Source organism: Xenopus tropicalis, chromosome 6, assembly GCF_000004195.4.
Source record: "Xenopus tropicalis strain Nigerian chromosome 6, UCB_Xtro_10.0, whole genome shotgun sequence".
In the NCBI taxonomy this organism is placed as follows: Eukaryota; Metazoa; Chordata; class Amphibia; order Anura; family Pipidae; genus Xenopus; species Xenopus tropicalis.
The window spans coordinates 46,590,288-46,617,850 of record NC_030682.2 but is presented as its reverse complement, the minus strand read 5'-3'; the positions used below and the strand labels follow the sequence as shown (position 1 = coordinate 46,617,850).

The window sequence follows — 27,563 nt, the reverse complement described above, 5'->3', positions numbered from 1 at the left end:
TTTTTGTATTTTTTCACTTTTATTAGCACAGTAACAAATGCAGATGGAAGTCTGCAACATATAAGCAATCCACTGAGTAATTATTAACCACCTTTACAGTTAAACAGCTTAAGGTATATCCCTACAGGTCCTGTTAACTTATCTCTTCAGATTAATACAGACATAAAAAAGGAAAAAAAAAATATATATATAAAGTGTATTTAGGAATTCTTAATACACAAGACAACCAGATATTCATATCCTATGCCAGGGAATGACATTCATAAACCCCACTTGAACCTGAAATCTGCAGATTGCTACACTGCAGGCCCCTTTGGTAGAGACAGGGTTATGCTGGTCTCTCTCTGTAGCCCTCTTTTACATACACACAAATAAGGTTGAAAAGAAACTCCATCCAGTTCAATACTTGTACAAGGACTTTACACAAATGCCTACATTTATATGCAGTGTCACTTACTGCACAAGGTTACATTTCTTAAATAGTTTACCCATCTCTTCCAAACATAATGGGAACTTTGCCTTCTTATTAATTCATTAGAAGACAAATAGTTCTTGGAATACAAAGGTGTCCCTGCTCTCACTAAGCAGCTGCTGCAGAAAGATACCTTAAGTTACAATAACAAAACTCTCTGGAAATAAAAGGCTGAATAAAATCTGTTATAGAAATACCCTATTCTTTACCAGCTCCCACCCTCCATTTCCCCTTCAAATGAACCAGCAGTTCTCTCTGTCACAGATAAACAGACGAGTTTGAGAGACATGTGGAATCTATGTAGCATATCTCTTGGTCCACTGTCTGGCCATTCTATCATGTTCTGCTCTGTTGGTCATGTACTGGGTGGCGATACTTCCAACAAGAGGGTCCGCTATACACAAAGAAAAAAGGAAAAAAAGGTTAACAGATTTTTGTTTATCCCCTTCATCTGCATCTATCTGATCTAGATGCACTGCTTTGTACTCAGGAGTTTTTTCCCCATTCATGATATATTCACCAGTGTTGTTCTGGATGATGAAAGGAGAGTCCTATTTTACGCAAGGAAACCATTTATTATAAAAGGCTACCCTTTTGCGGATGGAACAGTACAATTCCCAGCACCCAGAGAAACTTTCTATTGGAATTGCTCATAGTAAATTAAACTTTAAAAGGGCACCTATCACCCCCATATTGTTTCTCCCACCAGAAGTGCAGGCTAACAGGGTGCTCCTGCTACGGGTAGCCGTGTTGTGACACACACTTGTGCATAATGAGCCACAACTTGTTGGCACTCCATCGCTCTAACATCAGGCACATGTGCATAATGAGCAAGCGGAGATTCCCTCATTATGGGCCAATGGGGGTAGCCTAGCGCTGGCAGGGCCTATTTTCTTTCAAGAAAAACTATTGTTTCCCTCAACTCTATTAGTCCAGTGGGGGAAACAATATGGGGGTGATTGGTGCACTTTCAGTACACTTTTAGTGTGTTTTAGAATGGCCGATTCTAAGCAGGTCTTCATTATTTCTTTTTTTTATAGCTTTTGAATTATTTGCCTTCTTCTTTCAACTCCTAACTTTCAAATGGGAAAAAAAATCTATTGCCCTGTGAGATTGCAGTTTAATTGTTATTTCTGCTAACTTATTTTTCAACTCAGGTCCTTTCCTATTCATTTTCCAGTCACTCATTCAAGCCATTCCCTGGTTACTAAGGTAATTTGGGCCCTAGCAGATAGCGGCTGAACAAAAAGTGAAATAATTAAAAAACCAAAATAATACAAAAAAGACCAATTTCTAATTGTCTCAGAATCTTATTCTTTACAGTATACTAAAAGTTAACTCAAAGTTGAACAACCCTTTTATGATTGTTATTTTAAGTAATTTTTGTTTATTTTAAAAAGGCCTATGGTACATGGAGCATATTGTCCCCTGCAGACAAAAAACAGTCATTTCCACCATTCATCTCTTTGAATACTGCAGAACTGAAAGCACCCCATCTGTCAGGTAAATGTCTGTACACCACTCAAGGTATTGCTTTGGATGTGATGCCCACCCATCACCTTTCCTTGTGCATTCAGTAGGGCGGTACTCAGAGCAATGACAGGCATTGGGGCATGAAAACTCTCTTGTGCCACTGGTCTAAAGAATGTGTTCAAGAAAAAAAAAAAGTGGAAAGGTGGGATCTTACCAGGGTTGCAGTCTGTGAGCAGAGAGCAGATAGACAGGAGGACTTTGGAAATTGTGAGTGCTGGGCTCCAGTTATCTTTCAGGATGTCGAGACAGATCACCCCCTGACTGTTTATGTTACAGTGGTAAATTCTTGTCCGAAATGTCACCTAATTGGGAGAAGAGGAAATACATGTATAAGAATCAAAGAGCTAAATACACTCTTCAACAAACAAAGCATTTCAGTCATCCTATCTTTGATCCAATTCTCTAAATCTCTCCAGGCCTATAGTTGCTTTGCCAACTTGACACTGTGGTGAGACAATTTAAAGCTGTGGTCGATGTATAAAGACTATTGTAAGTGTATCATTAAGAAGAAAAATACATCATTGCTTGGTGGAAAATGTTTTGTTTACTGCAATATACAGAAAAATCATGAATGGCTTTTCTGACCTCTTGTGGATATTCAGAACAACTACAGGTCTAAAATAAAATAATAGTGGTACACAGTTCTCCCACATTCTATCCAGAATGCTTGGGATCTGGGAATTTCCAGATAAAAAGATATATTTCCATATTGTAGTGCGATTCTGGTATGGGGGAGTAGAGTAGTTTTATTTGGGCTCCAGTGATAGAACAGTATAAATGGGTAGATAACAAAACTGCTCGAAACGTTTAGGCTATGGCCACACAAGGCTGAATCTTAGCCTGTGGATAAACGCAGACCGAGAACCAGCCCCTATGCTCCAAAGCTTCTTCTATCCAGCAACTGTTAGGTCTCCTACAATAGAATGGAAGTTGCCTTGCAAAGGACTAACAGACCTGACACCAATACAAAACAAACACTAACAAAATTACACTTTGTACAGTAATTATGACATTTTAACTGGATGTGGTGATTGGTTATAGATTTCAGAGTGACTTTTTCCCTGCAAAGCACTATTGAACACAATTTGCTGTGGTTGGTATAGAAATAAAGTAGATACCATATTTAAGTTAACACAGGCAATGTATGGTACTATGACAAGAGCGAAGTTGTAAAATAATTGAGTTTGAATATATTTAGCAGAAGTGTAGGCACTCGTCATACTCTGAATACTAGCGTGTCTACCCTTTAAAATGGTATAGCTTACCTATGCAAAACACCAAAATCCAAGCCAAAGTTATAAACGTGTGCAGGAATCAAATCGCCATACTTACTTTTGGAGGCTTAAATGGGTATTCAGGTGTGAATGTGATGTCCAGGAAGAAAACACCTCCCTCATATACAGATCCTGGTGGACCAAGGATAGTAGATCTCCATTCATAGATGTTGTCTCCCTTTGGACCGGCACTGTAACAAAATAAACATTTTCTTGGTGTTATGCATTACTTACTTTTACAAGATTATAAAAGGTCTGCATATAAACACAGAAGAGGTGACTCCAGGAATAAAAAAGAAATGCTCTATCACACTGCAGCCTCAGATTTATTTAGAAAAGAGCCAAAAAGAAAAGAATCAGCTGTAACCTATTTTTGTTTATATATAACCAGCAAAGCGGAGAGCAAGAGATGTTTACAGACTCTGAAAACAAGAGGAAGAAAGGAATAGGGCTTAGCAGGCATAATGATCATACTGAAAAAAGCTGAGCTGGTTCCTAATCAGTTGGAATCTACCCAAGAACATAATGTACCATGTACTTCATGGTAACTACTAAGATGCATGTATCCATATTGGTGGCTAAACAATCCTATTGAGTTTATTTAATGTTTAAATGATTTTAATAGACCAGGTATGGCATCAAAGGGTGTTATGTGATAGGGACCTTATATTGTAAGCTCCACTTCGGGAGGGACTGATGTGAGTGACATGTTGGTGCTGTATAACTCCATAGAGTTGTATACACTTTGGCTAATCCCCTCTCCTACCGTAAACATCACTGTAAACTAGCGGCACAAGTACCCAGAGAGGCAGGGTGAGGGATACACCATTCTATCACTGCATGGGCAAATATTGCTACAATTTGAGGTTCAGGAATAAGGCCAAAAGCCAATATTAGATGACCGTGATCTTGAGGGCCTCATATGGCACTACATTAAAAACAGACCTGATTCTGTAGTGTATATCACTGCATGAGAATACTTTTGAAAACCACTGTCTGTGAAAACAGTTTGCCCCTGCATCCACAAATGCAAGTTAAAGTTCTACCTTGCAAAAATGAAACTACATGGACTGAGGGTGAAGTAAAAAACCAATCAAAATTTGGTGAAAATCATGGACACTGCATCCAACAAGAGAAGAAGGACTTATCAGTGGACAGTGCAAAAGCCTGAATCCCTGATGGCATGGGGGTGCATTAGCATGGCATGGGTAGCTTGCACATCTGGGAAGGCACCATTAATGCTGAATGAAACAAATACAGGTTTTGGAACAACATATGCTGACATCCAGACAACCTATTCAGGGAAGGCCTCGGTTGTTTCAGCAAGACATTGCTAAACCGCATTCTGCACTTATTACGACAGCTTGGCTCCCTAGTTAAAGGGTGTTAAACTCTCACCCAATGAAAACAGTTGGCACATTATGAAACAACAATTACAACAAAGGAGACCCCAAACTGTTGAGTAGCTGAAATCCAATATCGGGACAATAGTACATTTCATTTCAAAACTTCAGCAGTTGGTCTCCTCAGTTGCCAAACGGTTACAGCACAAAAACACAGTAGGAAACATGCCCCTGCCCCATATTTTTTAGGAATGCGTTGCTGGTATTACATTTAAAATGAGCTTATATTTTTAGAAAACAAAATCTCTGTTTTAACATTTGATTTGTTGTCTTTGTACTATTTTTTAATTTAAAATAGGGTTTAACCCTTTAAGTGCCACAGAATGTAGATTCTATGTTCTGCAGTACTTACTGGTTTGGGAGCGGAGGAGCGACTTTTAAAGCCCCTCCTACGCTCCCTGTTTGTTCCCCAGGCCCTAGGCAACGAACAGAGGTGGGGAATGAGTGGTTACTACGTGCCTGTTGTTTCCTTGTCTTCCGCCACTCTCCCAACGCCGCCCACTCACCAGAAGATGAAGATGGCCCTCTGGTTCCTGTATGCCCTCCAGCTCCTCTATTATGATCTGCATGCATGCAACATGCATTTTGCAAAGTGCACACACACATACACAATTTTGTGGATTTTCTTTTTAATCACACTGTTTATTTGTTTTTTTGCCTGAAAATGTTTTTATTGCCTTTGTGGATAGTGTATTCTCTAACTGCTCTGTGCAATACATTTTGTATGTTATTTTGGTGCTTATATTACATTTTATGTGATTTTGGTGCATTTATAGTCATTTTATTGTATTTTCAATTTTGCATAGGTGTTTACTTGATTTTGTCTGTAAAACTAATTTGCTCAAGCCAAAATACTCAGACAGTGAATCTGACTGCTGATTACAAAATGCAAAAAAAAAACCCCATTGATTTTAGTGGTTTTATTGGATTTTAGCAATTTTATTGCATTCTGCATTGTTCTTTTTTACTTTTTTTGCCCATGGAAATTGTGTCCGTTATATATCCATTCTGCATGCCAAACAGATTGCTAAATCTACGCATATTAGGCATCAAACTGTTCAGTAGAAATTTCATGAAAACTGTTCTGTTTAGCATAGCTTTGTAGTTTGCAGTAGAAAGATGTATTTACCCATTTTTGTTTGAAATATGGATTGCAAAGGGAGCACCACCACCAGGGCCGGAAGTAGGGGTAGGCAGAAGAGGCAGCTGCCTAGGGCGCAAAGATTGGGGGGCGCCAGGCAGCCTCTCCTACCTACCCCTTTAGTCATTGCCCCCGCCGCTTGTCCTTACACGGTCGGCTTGGCCCGCCCCTGACCACCACAAATAAATGTATCCTACAAGGTGTGCACGGTCACAAATATATGGAGCTATTTCTTACAACAAAAAAGTGTGGCTGAAAGAAATTGCACCTCCCCTCCCATAGATAAGGTTCCAAAATTAAAACATAACTTTCACTCTGCATCAAAAAAATTGAAATAAATATGAATAAATGAAAACGATAAATAGAAGTGCTATAACGAAAAAAGTGGATAAAAACGTCAGTAAAGGCAGGGCTGCCCCTGTTGATAGAAACTGCACCTTAAGGAGGGAAGACTTCCTTATAACTGGTGAAACTGGCACCCTACTGGATCTATAAGTTCTCATAAATTGCCGAGTTATATACCATAACACAGGGTAACTCTCCCAATGGATGGGTGGCCGATAGAAATGCAGTCACTCAAATGAGTATACCCCACACAACAAGTGTATAAAAACACCTAATGCAGCGGTGTATTCTAATAAATTGTCAAATCCCAGTGAAAATTAGATTAATCAATCCGCCCACAGTCCAGATTCCACCCAAATGCCCATAATCCAAGGAAAATCTCCCCCTCAACAGATAAAAGTAAAGAAAGCCCTGCCTTGCTGAATCTAAAAAGTGCCCATTTTTGTTTCGTCAGAATGTTTTTACACCAAAAAAAATGCAGCAAATGTGTTGAATTTTTAGTAGCTTAAGTGACTACCGGTGCAATTTGTATGCACTACCTTCCTTTTGGGGTCTCTAAATGCCAGATACTTTAGTGATCCTATGAACAATGGGCATCAAACTGTTCTAGTAGACCCTTAGCTTTCATATTTAGAATATTTTTTCTTGGTACCTAATGTCATGTGGAAGATAAGATGCTTGAAAGTGGAAGCTTTGAGGCGATATTTTAGAATTTTCATAATTTTTTTCAGAAACTGCTAAATTCAGGAAAGCATTGCTGTTTGGTATTAAGGAGTTGAAAGACACGGTTACCCATTTCAGTAATTTTCAAAAATATATGGTTTCCTGGGGTAAACCAGGATTTTTGGCTTTGGAATCTAAAGTATGCTGTATTCTGCTGTAATGCTTTGAAAAATTAGTAATTTACTGCCGAGAGTTTTTGATCTATAGCAGTCAGAAATCTCCATAAAACTATACTTATTAGGTACAGGCAATTTCAGGAGACATGAGGCTTTCCAAATCAGTTGAATTTTTGTCCATAAAATAAAATATTTTTCTGGAATAAACCCCTATATACTTTTTTGGAAACATATTTGTAAATTATGCAATTCATGTTGATATACTATAGCTACACAGGCAAAGTGAAGACAAAGTTATACATGAAGTGCCCTTACAAACCTCATTATTACAATGCTTTTTTACATTATTACAAAGTGTATTTTCATTCTTATTATGAAATGATCCCTTGATGCCCTCACAGAGGGTAATTCAAAATATAATAATTCACAATAATTATTCAAGTGCTTTTCCACTTTTGGGATTAGTAATTATCCAAGTGGATATACTAGAGAAGGAAACAGATTGATGCAGCTTTGCAGTGAAAGCTATTGGATATACAAGCTTAACAACCCAGAAGCAGTCTGTGGTTTAAATTAGCAGTGAGATGTTCACATATTAGTATTCGGTGTATAGATATTTGTGTCAATATAAGCCACCTGGGACTTCCTACATTTCTGCTGATTTTTACTCCCTTGGTTCCTTCAATTGCCAACTATCAGTATTCTCTCTTCGCCTATTTTAACTATTGACTTAACAGAAAACTTGCATTCTGTGTAAGTAAAAGTATGCAAAACCACTACCATTATACATGGCACCGATTCATGCAGCGCATAAAACTGAGGAATTGCCCTGATCTAAACAACAGAGAATGTGGATATCCTTTTTTTCCAAGCCACTGTCTGTAACACCACTAGGGTTGTCACCGATCTGGTTCAAAACCCTCTGCCAGCTTGACCCAGGAATTGCACCAATCCCTGCCTGTTGCGTCATATCTAAACCCACTGACATCATCCACCCATTCCTTGAACATCATCACTCCCTGCCCCCTCCCTTTCAACATCATGTGCCATGCCCGTCACTGACCAGACCAGAAAAAGAATAAAGATCGCAACCCTAAACACTACACACTTCATACTGTTAGTATCCTGAAATTTGGGACTGTCCCAGGAGCACATTAGGGTTGCCACCTTTTTGGCCAAAACTTACTGGCCCACATTCAAGGAGGCAGGGCGATGTCAGGGAAACAGGGTAATGATGCCAGAGGGTAGAGAGTAGGTGCAGAAAGTGGGCAGATCAGGACCAGGTGGAGAGTTGCTGGCTATGAAGCTAAAAGGTTAAGTACCATTATGTAACACTGCAAAAGAGAGGAGAATTACAAATAGGCAATAACCTTATATTACATTACATACCGGTCCCTGCTCTAGCTGGTGATTTACTGGCGAGGCCAGTGAATTACCAGCCAGATTGCAACCCTAGAGCATATTAACTGAAAAGTATAATGTGCTTAAAAGATCTAAAGCCTAAAAATGAATGTGCCTAGAAATGCTGTATTTTATAGCCTGAACAGCAATATAGAACAGTTATATATAAGTATTTATGCAGGATTTTTAAGTAGTCCACAGAAACTTGCTATCGTGAGTCTATTAGGCCATCTTTTCAGTATCAATAGCACTTCACGTTCTCAGTGTACTCTGGATTGTCGTGGAGAAGCTGAGCTTAGGGGCCGTCATGTCATCAAGCAGAAAATGAGGTTGATCTGTCATAAAAGCAGATGTTACAGGGCTGATTATTTAATTACAATGTAAAATGAGCTGCCATGTAATATGATTCTGAATTACTAAATAGCCTTGTATTGCGACTATTATATTCTATATATACTGTATATTCTGCGTTGGCTCTTAAAGAAATACTGTCATGGGAAAACATGTTTTATTTTTCAAAACACATTAAGTTAATAGAGCTTCTCCAGCAGAATCCTGCATTGAAATCTATTTTTCAAAAACACCAACAGATTTTTTTATATTTAATTTTGAAATTTCACATTGGGCTAGCCATATTCTTTATTTCCCTGGGTACCACATACATGTGACCTGTGCCCTGATAAACTTCAGTCACACTTTACTGCCGAGCTGCAAGTTGGAGTGATATCACCCCCCTCCCAGCAGCCGATCAGCAGAACAATGGGAAAGGAGCAAGATAGCAGCTCCCAGTAGATATCAGAATAGCACTCAATAGTAAGAAAGTCTGGCTTGGGACTCCTCCAGTTACATGGGAGTAGGAGAAACAATAGTAGTTAGGCAGGTTATATATAGGCATTATGGTTGAACTTGATGGACGTATGTCTTTTTTCAACCCAACTTACTATGTTACTATGTTACCTGAAAAGCAGATTTAATGTGCACTGGCTCTTTCTGAAAGCTCAGACTCAGGCACAATACACGGAGATGGCTGCCTACACACCAATATTACAACTAAAAAAAAATACATTTGTTGGTTCAAGAATAATTGTAATTGGTAGAGTGAATTATTTGCTATGTAAACAGTGTAATTTAGAAAAAAAAAAAAAAAAAATCATGACCATATTCCTTTAACCCCTATCACCCCCATATTGCTTCCCTCACCAGAGGTACGGGCTAACAGAGCCCAAACTCCCACTGGGGGAAATAATACCCCCCCCACCAGCACTAGGCTACCAACATTAGGCGGGAGCTCCCACTGTGGGCAGCCATGTTGTGGCACAGGCATGTGCATGATGTGAGTGCCACAACGCCTTCATTATGCGCATACATGTGATGTAGAAGGGTGAGTTGCACTTACAGCTCCTATGTCAGGCGTATAATAAGCGAGAACGGAGATTCTTCTCATTATGCCCATGCCGCCCGCACCGGGAGCTCTCTCCTTGTGCGGGTGGCCTAACACTGATGGATTTTTTTTCAAGAAAAACTTTTGTTTCCCCCAACCAGAGGGCAGGCTCTATTACCCAACACCTCTGCGGGGGATGACAATATGGGGGTGATAGGTGTACTTTAAGGCTCAGACAACAGAAAATTTTTTGCACATCGTGCCTTTTTTTTTTTTTTTTTTTAAGGGATTCTGTCATAATTTTTATGGTGTCTTTTTATGCTATATCATACTGTGTGCATCACAAAAACTAAAAGTATTCTTGAACCAATAAAATGTATTTTTAACTTTTAATAACTGTAATACAGGTAGCCATGCCAGTTCATTATTTATGGCCCTGTGCTTCCAGAAACAGCCAGCACGGCACAATGTCTGCCAGCTGCCTCACCTATTCAATTTTTTGCTTCCTGGTAACCGAGGACTCAGCTTTTATTTCCTACCACCTACCTGCTTGGGTGCTATGCTCTGCTATCTGCCACCCAGTGAAGGATACAAGCATTTTGGTAAATAAATATTTATTTATATTATATATACAAGCTAATAGCCATAGAGGGCAAATTTATATAGGGCAAAATGTATTTTAACTGGTAGAGAAACCACCCATGCCTCTTCTTATTTATGTTAATTGAAACAGCCGGACCCAACAAGTACAGTCAGTTCCTGTCACACAAACAAACCAAACCTGTGCCAGCAATATTAGCTATGGCTATGATACACAGGGAATTTTGTCTACAAGCAGTAAGCTAAAATATGTTACCACTCCTGATGAATGAATGGAAGGTAGTATGGGCAGTATGACCTTCTCCCTGCAACATAACTGTGCCCCCTCTTCTGCATGGGCATCTATTTATAGATGCACGCCTGCCCTGTCCCCTCCATGACATCAGAGGCAGGATGGGCGCGGGGATATAAAGGGACATAGCTCAGCAGGCTGGGTAGATAGAGAGCGGTGGGGGTTGAATTAATTTTTACTAGTTGCCACTTTTTTTCTTTTTTTAAATTACCGGCTTGTAGGTTGGGTAAGGGGGGGGGGCGGTGCAATGGGCAGGCTATGCAGGGGAATGGGTAGATGGAGTGGGGAAATGGGCAGGGCAGAAGCTGGCCTCTATAAAAGGTAGTGATCTGCTGCTGAGAAAGTCAAGGAAGGGATGGATTATAGGTATTGCCAGTAAATTTGTAATACCAGCACCAGCCCTAGCCGTCAATTTGCCGTTTAGACTGGGAATACTGAGTGGCAACTCTACCTTCAGATAAAGGGAAAAGAACACTATATAAATAAAACAAGGCTTGCACTTAAATTCCAATGTTCCGGCTAAGTAAAAAGTAGAAATATTTATTTATTCAAACAACATGTTTACAAGAAAAGCCTGGCACATTTCACGCCCTAATGGCACTTAATCAGAGGCCTAGACAAGCTATTTAAATGTAAGCCAAAAAGGTATAAGGCATATTTTTCCTTTAAAGTGCACAACAAACATTGCTTGTTGCCAAACCTAACTTAAGTAGAAAATGGTGCCACTGAGGATAGATATTTCTCTTTCCATCCCCAGTTAATTTCTAATACTTGTAATGCATGCTGCCTCCAGCAAACCTGAAATTCAAGACCAACAATAAGGTCACAGTTCAGACAAATCCCCTGTTAAACAGCTCACAGGAATCACTGAAGTGGAAAGCTTTTATGTGAATCAGAAAGGGAGCACAGAAAGATATATATGGTGGGGCTAAGTGATAAAATACCACTTGACTGATGAAGGGGGTGGGGGGCATTTCACATTGTTTCATTGTCCTTGATCGAACTGTAGAACTGTAGGCCATGGCACTTTTAATCCACAGACAAACATGTATTTGGAGCTATCCTAGGTTATTGTACCTTTTTATTCAGTGTTTAGAAAATACGCAGAATATAAGCATATCTGAACCTGCTACTCTATAGCAGCATTATAATTGGACATATGCAGAAACACCATACTAAAAACATAAATACAGAATATACTGCTAAATGAAATATAAAAAAGTCAAACTGATAAATAGGAGAAGAAGAAGATGCACCAGTCCACTCACACTAAAGCTGGCCATATACGCAATAATATTAATATCGTATGAAACCTCGTTTCGTAATATATTCGGTGCGTGTATGGCAAGTCGGCGAGTCGACCGATATCGCAGGAGGCTGCTGATATCGGTCGACTTGCCGATCGGCCAGGTTAAAAGATTTTGATCAGGCACCATAGAAGGCGCCTGAGTAAAATCTGCCTTCAGAGCTGAATCGGCAGAAGGAGGTAGAAATCCTATTGTTTCCTGTTGCCCTGAACGTTAGTGGCCGATTGGAACGATCGTTCGTGTGACCGATAGCCGCACAAAAGATCGAAAATCGCCACGAGTGTGGCCACCTTTAGGGAAGACAACCAGCACCTCTTCGACAGTCTTTACGGTCATAGCGAAAAGGAGAGTGCAGCAAAGAAAAGGGGGTGGAGCCTCACACTAGACTAGGGAGTAGCAGAGAGCTGAAGTTGAGCTGCTTGTGATACAGAATTTACAGGTGCGGGTTTGATTCCACATATTATATTACAACAATGACTCTGCTACTTGTTTAAAAGCAATGAAGTTCTAAAATATCAATGCTCACATGTACTCTATAAGGGAGAAGACACATGGGGAAATTAGTTGGCGCAACTTTCATAATGGTGGTCGTGGCGACTTTCCCGTAATAGAGTGTCAGTTGCTGCAACTAATCTCTCACATTTTTTCGCAGCATGGATAAGTTACCGCAACTTTTTAAAAAGTGGCGGCAACTAATTGCCACGTGTCGCCCTTATGCTTTGCAATCAGTGTGCCATATCTATACAGTTGTGTCAGCAGGCAGCTCTACCAAATATCATTTCTACAGCATGTATAACAGTACAAGTATGGGATCTATTATGCAGAATACATGGGACCTGGGGGATAAAAGTTTTTCCCATAATTTGGTTCAACATACCATAAGTCTGCTAAACATAATTTTAACATTAAATAAGCCTAATGGGATTGTTTTGCCACTAATATGCATTCATGTATCTAGAGAAAATAGGATTTTTTATTTTTTTTTAAATTTGAATTATATGCTTAAAATGGACTCTATGGGAGATGGCCTTTCTGTCTTTCTGAGCTTTGCTAAACCATATCTGGAGATAAAATACAACCAAAGGGAAGAGCAGATTTTTGTAGTGCTCCTCCAGCTATAAGTGTCCTAGAATGACATCCAGCCAGCAAACATACTGTGCCCACTAGATAGTAGTAATTTCACACTGCTAGGCTAGGACACCTTAATTTGTACCTTCTCCTGAAATGTGGAAAAAAAAAGGCAAGTTGTGCTTATATCCGTTCTAAACACACAAGCCTTTGTATTATTTTAGTTACTATTATGAGATGCTTGCTCTTGTGTGATGATGCAATAAATAACAGGGAATTGCAGCCTCCAATTATAGCACAGTCAGTAATTATATGTACTTTGCTTTGACAGCAGACAAAATTGTAAAACATACTAACAAAAAAAATTCTCTCATAATTCCCGTTGAGGGCTAAGAATCAAAAACCTTCTGAACAAAAGGGTATATATTTTCTTATTCATTCAATTCTGTACAAAAGCAGCAAGCACCGTGACCTCTTTTTTAGAGCCCTTAGGTCTCATTAGAAGGCACATATCAGGGAAATACACAGCTGTTAATTTGCTGTTGATCTTCACACAATTGCCTTTCAATGTGACAATAACAATGATAGGAAATTCAGTAATGACACTACAGCAGGAGTCCCAGGGGAATAAGGGAAGGGCCGGAGATAAACTGCTCGTATAGCTATTTAAATACCACAAGGAGAAAATGCTTAGTGTTTTTTTTATATGAAAGAATAAAATAGGTTTATGAAAAAAATATGCCATTCTACCATATACTGTGAAATCTGCAATTTATCCTATTGTTTATCTGGCTTCTTTTGTTCAATTTCTCATTCCCAATTTTCATTTTACTTGCATTGATTTTCTTAAACCTAATTTTAGCCAACTTCTTTAGAAAAACATTAGAATTATTGCTTTATATCTATTGCAAAAATTCCACTTTATTAAATGTATTGATTTTTAATATGGATATATATGGATGGGCACAAAAGAACAGAGGTAGTGCAGTGTATGTACCGTATATACTCGAGTATAAGCCGATCCGAGTATAAGCCGAGAAAACTGGAAAAACTTATTGACTCGAGTATAAGCCTAGGGTGTCACCAGTAGGGCTGGTGCGAGCAAGCCAGCACACGAAGCACAAGAAGTACAGCAGGATAATCTTGTTACACGATATTGCTTGAGAACTGATAATAGATAACTGGCATAGATCCCCCCATTCTCAGCAGAAAGCATATTGACATTAACCTATTGCTGCTGCCTATATACCCGAGTTTTCACAAAGTCCACACTTAAATAGAGATGCAAGAGTGTATAATAGGCAATAGTTAGACAAGAGTGTAACAAGTTGGCCTGTGGGGAATTCCTCTACAGGAACTTACATGTATATAAGAAAGTTTAGTAGCTAGAGACTTCCTCTTTGGCCTAGGAACGTCAAGCAAAACGACAGATGTCCACAGAGCCAGACCAGGTGGGAGGCAGTACCATGTTAGTTCTAGGAAGTGGGTTAGGAGATTTATGTTATGTCACTCTAGGGGTGCAAGATAGCCAGGGCATAAGGACAGTTTGTCCCATCGAAGAGGGATTATTTGGGGAAGAGACCCAAGGCAGTTGAGTGCCAGTTAGGGAACTAGAGTGTTTAGGATTAAATTATTGGGAACCTAGTGGAGCTATAGTGACAGCTCAGAGGCTTATGCACTGCATGCTGGTCATGACAGAGATATAGGGGAGCCAGCAACCAGTACTGCAGCATGTTTGCTACAACTTTGAGAAGCTCTCAATAAATTCTGCCTTGGTTCCTCACATTGACTTGCTACATACCTTCTTCTTGCAGTAAAGGCCTTCCTAGTCCCCTTTTACTTATTGAGGATCTACCAGTTATGGGCAGTTCCATTACAAACCGATTAAAAATTTCCATCATGACAGATAAAACCTCTATCAACGGGATCACAGAATTATCTGTTGTAAAGCCAACTTTCCATACATGCCAAGGTGGTCAGGCAGTGTAGCCAAAATCAGCTTCCCAGAACCACCATCCTCCTAACTGTGTGCTCTTCTGCTCTGCTGTGCGCCGCAGTCGCGCCAGTGACGTCACGCGCCCCCTTCAGTTACCTATACCTTGTAAGATGAGGCCATGAGTAACTGAAGGGGGCGCGTGACGTCACTGGCGCGACTGCGGCGCCCAGCAGAGCAGAAGCGCGCACAGTTAGGAGGATGGTGGTTCTGGGAAGCTGACATAGGCAGAGAGCAGGACTGAGGGAACTTTAAGTGCCGGTATGTAAAACTGCGACTTAGTTTGCAGGAGTTTTTGTCCGTGCAGCGTGTGTGCATGTGGGGCTTTAGAGTTGGTTGAGGGTAGGTCGTGTTGGCCGGGGCAGCGGGAATTACCAGCAGGGGGTCAGGAGGGTCTCGAGTATAAGCCGAGGGTTAATTTTTCAGCACATTTTGTGATACGGTAAGTATGTACCAAGCAATCATTTATTAATATTAAATAATACTACTGTGGTTGTATGATCAGTAAGTTCACCCACGATGTAGTGGGAAGTAGTTCTTAGCACACAGTGTAATAACACATTGAGACATGCTACAAACAATGGTAGGGGAACAGCACTACCTTGAAGGAAAGTGGACAAGCACAGATATTTTTTTTTATTCTGACGGCCTGCAAGAGATCCGATTTTTCAAAAAAAAAAAAGTTCCATGGTTTTGTTTTCATAGGTCCAACTAATGTTCCTGATTTTATTTCCTTTAAAAATGAAAGCCTAAAAGGCCAATGTGCATAAATGACCCAACTTAAAACCCTGTAATGCATTGCACAAAAAACTCATTACTTTTCCTGCTTTCTCCTGTCCCTCATTACTTTCCCTTCACCTGCTGTTTGACAGCTTGACTTTAAATTCAGCAGAATTATCTTTAGTTTGTTTCAATCACTTTTTAAGTTTCTAATTATTGAGTGAGATGAATTACATACCAGCTCATACCCACTTCTCCATTGTATCTGCGAACTGTAGTGAGCTGCCTATATTGGTCTGTATAAATGTGTGCATGTACATTGCTGCGTCCAAGCACCATCGCCTCAAACCACTGACTGAATTTTAACATCCAGCAGGCAACTCTGTAAAGTTGGCCATACATTCATTTGGCGAGCGGATCCTTTTCCCCAATGTGCCCACTTAAGGTGAGTGATATAAGCCAAAGGATCAAATTACAGCAACGGGACTACGAGCCTTTGGAGCCGATGTGCTCCTCGATCCACTGGTAAACTCAAACCTGCCCAATCAACATCTGCCACATTTTCAGCTAGATAGCTCTAATGGAGAGGCCCCATACATGGGCAGATATGTATGCCATTGTATGGCCACCTTTAGTCTTTATATACTGTTCTGGCCCGTGCTTGCAGATTTCTCTTAGGGCAGCGACACATGGGGAGATTAGTCGCCGCGCAACAAATATTCGTTGTTGCTGAAGTTGCCTTGAGAGGAAACTTCAGCAAATCGCAGCGCTGCGCATGCCATCCCACCGGCGATTTACATTCTAGCCGGTGGGATGGCAGTGCGGGGAGATTAGTCACCCGTGACAACGAAGATTTGTGGTGTGGCGGCTAATCTCCCCGTGTGTCACTACACTTTAGGATGATTTTATTCCCTTTCAACTGCAGTCTATGAGTGCATATACATCAGAGCCTATGTTCCCACTATGCTATCAAGTAGAAGAAATATTGAATGCACGCTAAGCAAAATGATCTGTTTTATTAGCTGAATCATGTTTTATTCTCCCATTTTTGGAACATTCAGATCTCCTCTAGTATTCGTTTGAGTCACAGCAATTATGGGGACAACCAGCATTCCAATGACATTAGTGAGGAGAACAGTAATTATTACATCAATATTAAGACTTACTCATTTAACACCAACATATTCCACACCTCTGTACAATAAATGGGTGTATACATTGAACATACAGATTATATATAAAAAGTACAGGAAGTACAGTACATATGTACAGGGCCCTGCAAAAGTACAGCAGCAAACTACAATTAGCAGTATACTAGGCAAAACATTAAATAAAATATTTACTATACTACTGAATTAAAATAATATATTATAATTAGTCTAACAAATTAATCAAAATGCATTTCTACGTTCAGATTTCCCTTGAAACCCTAGCAGATAGTGGTACAAGCGATGCCGGAGCTGTGCCTACATAGGCCGCACAGATAGGGTACAAATACTGCATTCCCAAATGGGACACTGAGTACGGAGCTCATTCTTCTGGGACTCAAATGCAATCTACCATATTATGTGATATACGACAGGATAGATGCTGCCAGAGAGAATGAGAGATTTACTGTATTAGTGACCTAAGGACACAATACTAATGGGGAACTTTAATTCACAATAGGACAGAATAAAAGCTTCATGTGCAACTATGAGCTATAACCCCCTAGGGCAGTGCTGTCCAACTTCTGTGGTACCGAGGGACGAATTTTTCCAACCTACGTGGTGGAGGGCCGATAATGGAAGCCAGTTTTGACCACTCCCCTTTTTGAAACCACACCCACTTGAAACCACACCCGTGTTATCACATGACCATACCCATATTAATGGCTGTAGTACAGCAAAAACCTGCCATACTCTGCCTGCCCTCCCCTGTCTGTGTGTGCCATACTCTGCCTTCCCTACCCTGCCTGTGTGTGCCATACTCTGCATTCCCTACCCTGCCTGTGTGTGCCATACTCTGCATCCCCTACCCTGCCTGTGTGTGCCATACTTTGACTGTGTGTGCCATTCTTGGCTGGTTTGTGCCATACTTGGCCTGTGTGTACCATACTCTGCCTGCCCTACCCTGCCTGTGTGTGCCATACTCTGCCTTCCTTACCCTGCCTGTGTGTGCCATACTCTGCCTGCCCTACCCTGCCTGTGTGTGCCATACTCTGCCTGCCCTACCCTGCCTGTGTGTGCAATACTCTGCCTGCCCTATGCAGCACACACAGGCAGCATACAGTGACACAATGCTGGCACTGCTCCTACAGTCTGCACAATAACTATATATTAAAAAACTTTTTAATTGCAGTACCACCTCAGTATATGTTCTTTTTATAGTGTGCAAGGATTATTTGTGGGTTTCTACTGCTGAGGTGTGAACAGGGGAACAATATGGGTGATTACAGCCTGAGCCTGAGGTGTGAACACTGCAGGGGGTGAACAATGCAGAGATTAAAAGGTGTGAAAAACACAGGAGATTACATTTTTAAACAATACAGGGGGTTTACAGCCTGAATCTGAGGTGTGAACCATGCAGGGGGCCAGTTAATCACAGTACTGATACCATTTAAAGCTAACACAAAGGTAAGCCATCAAAGCAGCCAGACAGGTGGGGGGCCACACAGAGGGGGGTCGCGGGCCACCAGTTGGACAGCACTGCCCTAGGGTATTACCAAGGCACCCCCCCCCCAATATCCCCATGTGAACCATGGATGCTTCAAAAGCCCGGACAGCATCAAATGACAATTTTCCTACTGAATATTCAAACACACATTTGGTACCCAAGTGCTTTCAGGACAAACAAGAGATCCTTATCTTATCCTTATTTAGTTCTCTCTTATCTACCTCATTTTACATGTCTATGCTAGATTCCTACTTTTATGTGACTGCATCCTATTGTGTTGCTGTATATATACACCTTCAGTTACTGTTTCAGAAATTGTAACATCATGAAAATGCCTTATGAGGCATTTTTCTCGAAAGCCAATAAAGAAATCACGTTACCACAAAGAAATCTTTTTTTTTCTGCTCTATTACCAACTAACTGAAATTTGGTATTATATTTACACTTAGGATAAGTAACAGTATCAAATAACACAGGTCTGAAGAGGTGTTGATCGTTATTACAGATATTATGGTGCACCCGTCATGTAAACAAATGATTACAGTAACACCTGAAAGTATCTGGTATGTGAAAAATGCCAGGGCTGCAAGAGTAACAGTTCTACTCTAACTACAAGGGTAAATTCCTCTGTCTTTCTATGCTATTATATAAGTGAATGAATAAAGTCTTCACTTCATTTTCCCTTTATGAGCAGAGGAAGGCTGTGAGTGAGTGGCTGCTGGAAGGAGGCTTGTGTGTAAGGACAATGCTGCTGAGAATAAATACTCTTTATGTACAGTGCCTGGTGATATGTGGTGTATTTGGTCGCCTTTACACAATATGACAAATAGGCCACAAATGGTGCAATTTGTTTCAGTAATACCCTATTGCAAAAATAACCCAAGCAAAAGGTCAAAGTGACTTGAAGATCTATTAATGTGCTGCTGAATTGGATACAATATAAGTACAAAAAAAAGCATTTTGGCAAGAAATATATACCTCCCCCTCCCAAAAAAAATCATAAGACTTCTTATAGTGACAGAAAAATAAATGCAATAAGTCCTGACCTGCAGTTTGGTGGAGGATCCAAGGTAATATCTGCCAGCTCCTTTTGAATCCTAAAATAAAGAAAGGAAATAGTTACTTTACAAATGCTACAGCCATATATTATATTTGTTTTTATAGCATTGTTGGTTTTCAAAACTTCCATAATAGAAAACATATTTGGAATTGTTTTTTGGAGTCAGAACTGATCAGAGTACATGATAATATAAGCACTATTTCCAGGCACAGACACACCTTACAATTAAGCTGGCGAGGTCGCCAAATGCAGATCTTTCCCTGACATGCCTACCATGAGTTGGCCAAAGGGGTGAGAAAATGCCCTCGTAATCTTTGGCAAACCAAACATATATATTTACATGTACAGCAAGTCTAAGCAGAGCCTTTTATACCTTGGTTTAGTTACTTTAAAGGGGAACTTCACCCAAACTTTTGCATTATGAACAATAATAGTTCTAAGCTTTCCAATAAACATAAATTAAAGACATTAAATTATTTTAAGTATCAGTGAGACAGCTGCTCTCAATTATGCAGTCAGGAGTCTTTAGTTTCACACTTACTTTCTACCAAACCTTGCATACAAATTTACATTGTTTATAAATATTTTATGGTAGGGCAAGGGAGAAGTGTATTTTGTATCCTAAGGTCCACCGGGCCCCCTAACTGCAACTCCCAGAACCTTGATAAATGATGGGATATGTGGATCAGCATAGGTTCCGTTGCTACGCTCTAAAGGAAAAGGAACTAAATGCCTGGAGAATGGTAAAAAGGGCAATGCCAAGGCAATATGCTGCAGGACAAGAGAACTATACCAAGTTAGTGGTGGTGTCATTAAGCCCACTTGGGTTTTTCCCACAATACATTAACGCATAGGAAGTCAGCTGATATATAAGCTTTTTTGCCTAAAGTAAAATATTCATTTACAAAGGCCCCACAAAATAATAATATGGCTTTTATCCAAGTCTGTCTGTCTGTGCTGATACTGGATAGTTTTGGGTTTCAGTGTGTTTGCGACCAAGCATTGTTTGTATAAATACACACACATGCAGAGCACGGATCAGTAGAGGTATCAGTCATAGATCCCTAATATCAAAATGCATTTTTAGAATCAATAACATTACATTGATCTCTTTGTCAAACACTAAACAGCAAACATGCCTCAATAAACAATGCCATGCCTCAATAAACATTGTCAAAAGCAAGTTTAAAGGGCTAGAAACAGCAAAAACTGAAAGGGTTCCATAAACATTTAAATATATATTTTATTATTACCCTGACTGTATTGATTTGCTGCTGAAGTTTTATTGTATTTCACAGAAGCTAGCTTAACTCTGCAAACAGCCATCCTGGGTCGAGTAGGTCTGTAGAGCCTGCACTAAATGATACATAAGCTATTTAGAATACAGGGTTGAAGAAAGACCTTCTGTCTTATATTAAGCTCTGACAATTTCATTAACACTTGCTAGATACAGAAATGATCTACAGATGTATATCCCCTATTTACATATTTAGTGTTTCTGGCCTTTATTGAAAGGTGTTCAGCCACAGAAACATCCAAGGGTGTAACTGCTAAGGAATAAGACCCTGCACAAATGGAAATATATAAGGGCAAGTGCATAAGAGAGTTTAGATAGAGATGATGTACTTTGCTTGACATTTAAAGTGGGTGCTTATCTACCATGTGGTACAGAGTGGAATTACTGATAAATGATACTAGCATGGATGGCAGATTCTGTTAATGCCTTTAAGAGGGGCCTGGATGAGTTCTTTAACAATCGGAATATCCAAGGCTATTGTGATACTAATATCTACAGTTAGTATTAGTGGTTGTATATATAGTGTATGTATGTGAGTGTATAGATTGGTAGGTGTGGGTTGTGTGTGCTGGGTTTACTTGGATGGGTTGAACTTGATGGCCTCTGGTCTTTTTTCAACCCTATGTAACTATGGATAGGGGGGCGGAAGATACAGTGCAGAAATACTAATGTATCTTGCACCAGCAATTGGGCTTACTTACTTAATGAAGGACTAAAGCTTAACTAAGTAGTAGGCTAGAAATGCTGCACATTATGTTTTGGGGTTCTGTACCAGCTCAAGGCAACCACAGCCCTATAGCAGTGAATATATGTGTATCTGAAGATGCCCCAGTAGCCCCCCATCTTCTTTTCTGCTGATTCACTGCACATGCTCTGTGCTGCTGTCACTTACTGAGCTTAGGGACCGACAAGATGGTGACCCCCTGCACACAGCTTTGAAGCCTTGGATCATTACTGTTATAGGAATTCTGAAACTTTATGCTGATGCAGGAAGTTCAATATATAAAAATGTAATTCTACTTATATTTGTTTTAATGGTTAATTTTTTCGTTAAAATGGATTGTCGTCCAAACACATTATTCTTTGCATAATCAAATCAATTCTGTCATTTTTAATGCCCATTATTTGGTAGCTCGCCTACCACTTTACCATCTCAAACCAGCCATACAAGGTTGGACACTGTCTGCCACCCCAGACCATGTATCTGTTGGGTAAATTTGAAAACCCCACCAGCCAGTGACTGGAATCAGTTGCAAAGGTTTGCATAACTAAACTTTTATAAGGTTGCCACAACAAGTGTATCTTTGCTTGGATCACCCAGGATCAAATTGTGCTATATTGTTTGGCTCCTAGGGGTACAACTGGAGCAGGCAATTTGGCCCACCACCTGGCAAGAAAGCAACTTTACCACCAATGATCAGTAGTAGAAATAAGAACCACAGATATTTTAAAACAATAAAACTTATGGCTTAAGTCTAGTTCATTGAACTCAAACTGAAATCAGGTGTATACCAGGAAACAAGGCCTATAGCACATAGGGAGGCAAAAATGCCTTTCCCCTTGCAAACCTTTAAACAATAAAAATAAAAAAAATAAAAACAAAAAAAACTATAACACTTTCAGAAGTAAAAGTAAACAAAACAATTTTCTAGTGCTAGTCTCATGTATGAAGCCATATACAGTTTTCCAGGCAAAAACACATTTTGTAACAACTGCACCCATTTAAAAACAATGGCTGTAGCAATTTACAAATTTTCAGTTAGGAAGCACTTGGTCCCACACAATATAGCTGGACCCCCTAGGGCAGGGGTAGGGAACCTTGGCTCTCCAGCTGTGATAAAACTACAAATCCCAGCAAGCATTTTCCTTAATCAACCATGACTGTGGCTGTCAGACTCCTGCAATGCATTGTGGGACTGGTAGTTCCATAACAGCTGGAGAGCCAAGGTTCCCTACCCCTGCCCTAGGGGGAGGCAGATAAAGCAGTGAAGGAAGCCCTGCTTGAAACACAGGTGTTAGGATAAGATTGCCACTAAGTTTTTATATATGGTTTCTGACATTTCATCTGACAATTAGAATCAGTGTTAATATTTCCATCCATGTAAGAAATGTACGTGACCTAAGAACAGCACCACCAACTTTTGATCACAAATGTGGGCCTGAACAAAAAGTAGTCTAAAAACCCCAACTCGGCAGCTTATCAGCCCATGCATTGGGGCCCTCTGACGGGCCTATGCAACTGATACCTGCTCAAAACCCAGGCATATATTGATTGAGCAGATTTGTTTTTTCCATTGGATCACAGCCAGGATCTGCACATTGATGCAGTCCTTGATCCCATGACCTACATCGGAGCAATTATGATCAGATCGTTCAGACGATCAGCTGAACCCTATATCAACCCACTTCAAGGTGGGCATAGCAGAAAAAGACCTTGCTAAATGAGCTTATCTTTCAATGTATGACCACCTTTACAATTCCACTCCTAATGGGTAGGGTTCTATAAATGATTAACAGTGTTTTATACTGGATTCACCAGCTGCATAAGCACCCAAGATCAGATGAAAAATAGGCTGGAATTACTCCTCTTTGATTTTCTTTAAAGCCCATGGTTCAATTCAGGTCAAGTAACGTTTTTTTCCCCAACTGCTCTTAGAGCTGTATTAGTCAATTACTAAATATCCAATATTCATTATCTGTAAATATGCTTGAATAGCACAAGAATATCTTCTATGCAGGTCTAGCCATATACATTTATAACGATCTATTACCCCTGGATGACACTATTGCCTTACACTTGAATTTCCATTCACATCTAACATAAGCACTAAATGAACTCGCTCAGTAAAGGATGCTGGTGTCTTAATGGCCTCATTAAGAGGAAAAGACAATGGTAGTATTGGTATCAAATGTAACTGAATGGTCTATCCCATACATCACATCTATCTGTATAGCTATGAACTGCCATGCAACTTCTTCGTATAATAGGAATTACCATGAAGGGTGAATGAATGTTTACAAACAGCACTGGGTTTCTCTTATCTACTTATCACCAAAAACCCTGGTAAGCAATCCACTTTTCGAGCACCCCTGTTCTATGAAATCCAACTGCATGTGATGAGTTTACAGTACAGCTGGGGCATAAATCAAGGTAGGCCAAACCATCTATGCCAGGGCTGTCCAACTGGCAGCCTGTGGCCCCCCACCTGTCTGGCTGTTGTGACTGCTTTCCTTTGTGTAAGCTTTAAATAGTATCAGTACTTAGATTAACTGGCCCCCTGCATGGTTCACACCTCGGATTCAGGCTGTAAACTCCTGTATTGTTTAAACATGTAATGCTGCCTGAGTGTGCCATACTCTGCCTGCCCTATGCTGCCTGTGTGCCATACTCTGCCTGCCCTATGCTACCTGTATGTGCCATACTCTGCCTGCCCTATGCTGCCTGAGGGAGGTGAACCTGGCAGGGATTTGTTCTGGAAATGTGTTAGCATTTGGAAATAGTGATTATATGGTCCCTAAGGTGTGTAATTATGTGCTGGGGGTTGCTGTATTTTCCACAGGGGAGGAAGGGGCATATGGATTTAAGAAAGTGTCTTAATATGACATAATGTAATTCTTTCACATATGAATGGTGATATTCCTACAGTGAGTACCAACCATTTGGGTTTTTGCTGCGCTACCACCATTAATGTGGGTATGGTCTTAAAAGCTCTTGTGATAACATGGGTGTGGTTTGAAGTGGATGTGATTTTAAAAAAGGGGAGTGGTCAAAACTGGCTTCCATTATCGGCCCTCCACCATGTAGGACAGAAATATTCCGACCCTCAGTACCATAGAAGTTGGACTGCACTGATCTATGCCTCCAAAACATACAAACTGTAATACTAAAATCTAGTGCCTAAGAAAGCAAAATGCATTTCAGATAAGCATACTGAAACTTATATATTTTAGCTCGTTGAGTCAAAATTCTAGAAATCATTCATTTGTATGAAGTTACATTAAAATCATGTGAATATCCAAATACTGTGCACCTAGTTACATGAACTTTCCAAGCCACCATTCCAAGAAAAGAAACATGTACACACACTAAGGGAGAGATTTATCAATGTTCGGTTTTTTTGCACTAAAAAAACTCAAATTATGTTTCAAAAACTTAAATATCTGGTATTGTAAAAAAAAAAAAGCTTGCGAGTTTCTATAGAAGTCAATGGGAGTTGTCATAGGCAAATAGGCAAAGTCAATTCACATTTTGAGTTTGTAAACTTGAAAAATTTGAGTTTTTAATAATAGCATTCAATATGAAAGTTTATTTGATTTAGAAAAACAAACTCGAAAATTGACAAATAAGCCCATTAGGATTACCATTGAACTGAATCCTATATCCATGCTACAATAACCTGACAAATGCTGAACAATGTCTCTAGTGTGACCAGGTCCCAAGAAATGTCACGTCCTGTAACTAGAATGTTAACCACAGTTTCCCCAGCCTTGGTAACTACAACAGCAAACGGCGAACGGCACAAGTGATGCTTTTTTTTTTTTTTGCAGGGAGTTCAGCAACAGCTGATAAGGCCATAGTTAAAGGACCAGTAACACTGTTGTGGTTTATTGCAGACTGGTTTTGTATGCACTGAAATATAGAGCACTGCTACCCTACATTGGGAAATGTGTGCGTTTGTTTCAGTACTTCCACAGTTTGTATAAAACTACTGAGCAGCAAGCTGGGCAGTCGTTCAAGATGATATTGGGCTATAGGGACCACATTCATGTAGCATATACCAGACACGCTCTGTATTTTACAATGGTTTTTGCTTTTACACAAGAAGATAAAGGATGGTGAAACTGCACAGGGAACTACTACATGAAAGTCTCTGTCCTAAATACTAGCTACAAAACCCCCTGCAGTTTCTTCATCCTGTAGCCATAAGCAGTAGTGTAGCTATAATACTGATGCTAGAGTGTAGACACCTGCATCTCTTATCATGTCTGTGCCCATATACAAGAGACAGGCATTTATCACCAGACCAACTCCATTGTGGTCTGAAGTGTAGGGGGGCACAACATGGCAGCCACTGTGATGCCTTAAAAAAACATTTAAAGCGGGTGACTGGCAGGGCCTTCCTAAAAGAATGTCCCATATGGAGGGGTGGTGAAGTGATTGTACAACAAAGAGAAGCACTGTCCTAGCCTGACAGTATGACCCTTAACCCCCCCCCCCCCCCCAAACCATAACCTTCCAGTGTTCTGCCAGTGAAAGGGACTCGATTCCTATGGGAAGCACAAAATGCAGCTGATACAGGGCCATACCAAGAAGTCGGGGTGGTGGGGGGGGTAGCTTTAGTAAACTGGTTGGCATTGCAATGCATAGCTCTAAAGCAGCTGTTCTCAACCTGTGGGTCGAGACCCTTTGGGGGTTGAATGACCCTTTCACAGGGGTCGCCAAAACCACTGGAAAACACATATTTCAGATGATCTTAGGAATAATTTTATGTTTGGGGGTCACCACAACATGAGGAACTGTATTAAAGGGCCACAGCATCAGGAAGGTTGAGAAGCACTGCGCTAAAGTGACTTCCCTACCAGGCACCCATAAAGGCACATAAGCGTTTACCCAAGGGCAGGGGAGCCAAGGAGACACACATCCCCTTTGTCTGTAGTCCTGCGGGGGTCGGACACACGGGTTCCGCCTGTAACTCCCAGCATCCCCGTGGAAGTGCAGTGGGTGCCATGGTCCACTGGGAATTTGCAAAGCAGGAGAATCGCAGGCCGAACCAGCCCAGCAAGAAGACTAGTTGCGCCAACGGCAACCCCATTCCCTTTAACCTGTCCTGTCCCAAGCGGGCCCAGCACTGCTCCCCGGCCCAGGGATAGAGAGAGAGCCGGTCCCACAAGCATTCACTCATCATGGAGGCTGATAGCACAAAGCGTGCTGGGCTGGCAGATAGCTATGGCAGGAGGGGGCCTGCTCTGCTCGCATTACCTTTTAGCGCTGGTGGAGAGCAGCTTGGAGTTCTTGCTCATACTGCTGCCTTTGCTTTCCTTCTTCTTGTTGCTGTTAGTGCTGTTATTGCCCGGCTCCTGCCTCTCTATGTGCTGGCTGGAAGAGCTCGATGAAGAGGAGCTGGTGCTGGCCCTGGAATCGTCATCCGACATAGCGAGATGATCGCACACTGCCTGCAGCACCGAGCCAGGGAGGAGGGGGAGATGGCTGACCAGATGCAATGTCCTCCCCCCCAAATGATATTCAAGTCCAGCTCGCTAGCCCGGGCTGCTTGGCGCTGCCTTAGATGCTAGTCCTGGGCCGGAGAAGCATGCCTTGCCCGCAGCCACCGACACACAATGCAGAGCGGCTCCCGTCTGCTACACACCCCGACAGTCTCTTCCTAGAAGCCAGGCAGGGGGAGGGGTGGGGGATTTAAATGCAAAGGGCGCTCCGAAACAGAGAGGTCCAACCTGCGGGCTCCAGCTGTTGTACTAGAACTACCCCTAGTACCCACTGCAAGGCAGGACCCCCTGGGCTTCGGGAGTTGTAGTTTGACACAGAGAAGAGTGGCTTTTACCTCCCTGACTGATAGTCTGTAGGAACCAAAGGTTTTTTAATATGCAATTTAAAGTAATTTAGCTGCTTTCTCTCTCTCTATATATATATATGCATTCTATAAGGAATAAAAGTATACTAGAAGTCACCAAGTTCTATTCGAGTTCTATGACCAGAAAAAAGAAGGCCAAAGGCAGTGTTCCTTACAGCGCTGCTGTGACCCCCCCCCCCCAAAAAAAAATCT

The 27,563-nt window shown here is 40.8% G+C and overlaps 1 protein-coding gene across 2 annotated transcripts; it reads right to left on the bottom strand.

Annotated features, from left to right (window-relative positions):
* ube2e1 (ubiquitin conjugating enzyme E2 E1) lies at nt 1-27,563 on the bottom strand. Of its 2 annotated transcripts, NM_203701.1 has the most exon segments (5): nt 1-866; nt 2,160-2,307; nt 3,338-3,470; nt 19,471-19,521; nt 26,762-27,239. In NM_203701.1, coding segments are annotated over 5 exon segments (603 nt in total). In that variant the 5' UTR covers nt 26,935-27,239; the 3' UTR covers nt 1-768.

Excerpts from the sequence above, each read along its gene's own strand:
- ube2e1 (XM_031903289.1), bottom strand. The coding sequence starts at position 26,934 with ATGTCGGATGACGATTCCAGGGCCAGCACCAGCTCCTCTTCATCGAGC. Across the intron at positions 3,471-19,470 it reads GATCCTCCACCAAACTGCAG|TGCCGGTCCAAAGGGAGACA; the intron begins GTCAGGACTTAT and ends ATTTTGTTACAG. Across the intron at positions 2,308-3,337 it reads ACCCATTTAAGCCTCCAAAA|GTGACATTTCGGACAAGAAT; the intron begins GTAAGTATGGCG and ends TCTCCCAATTAG.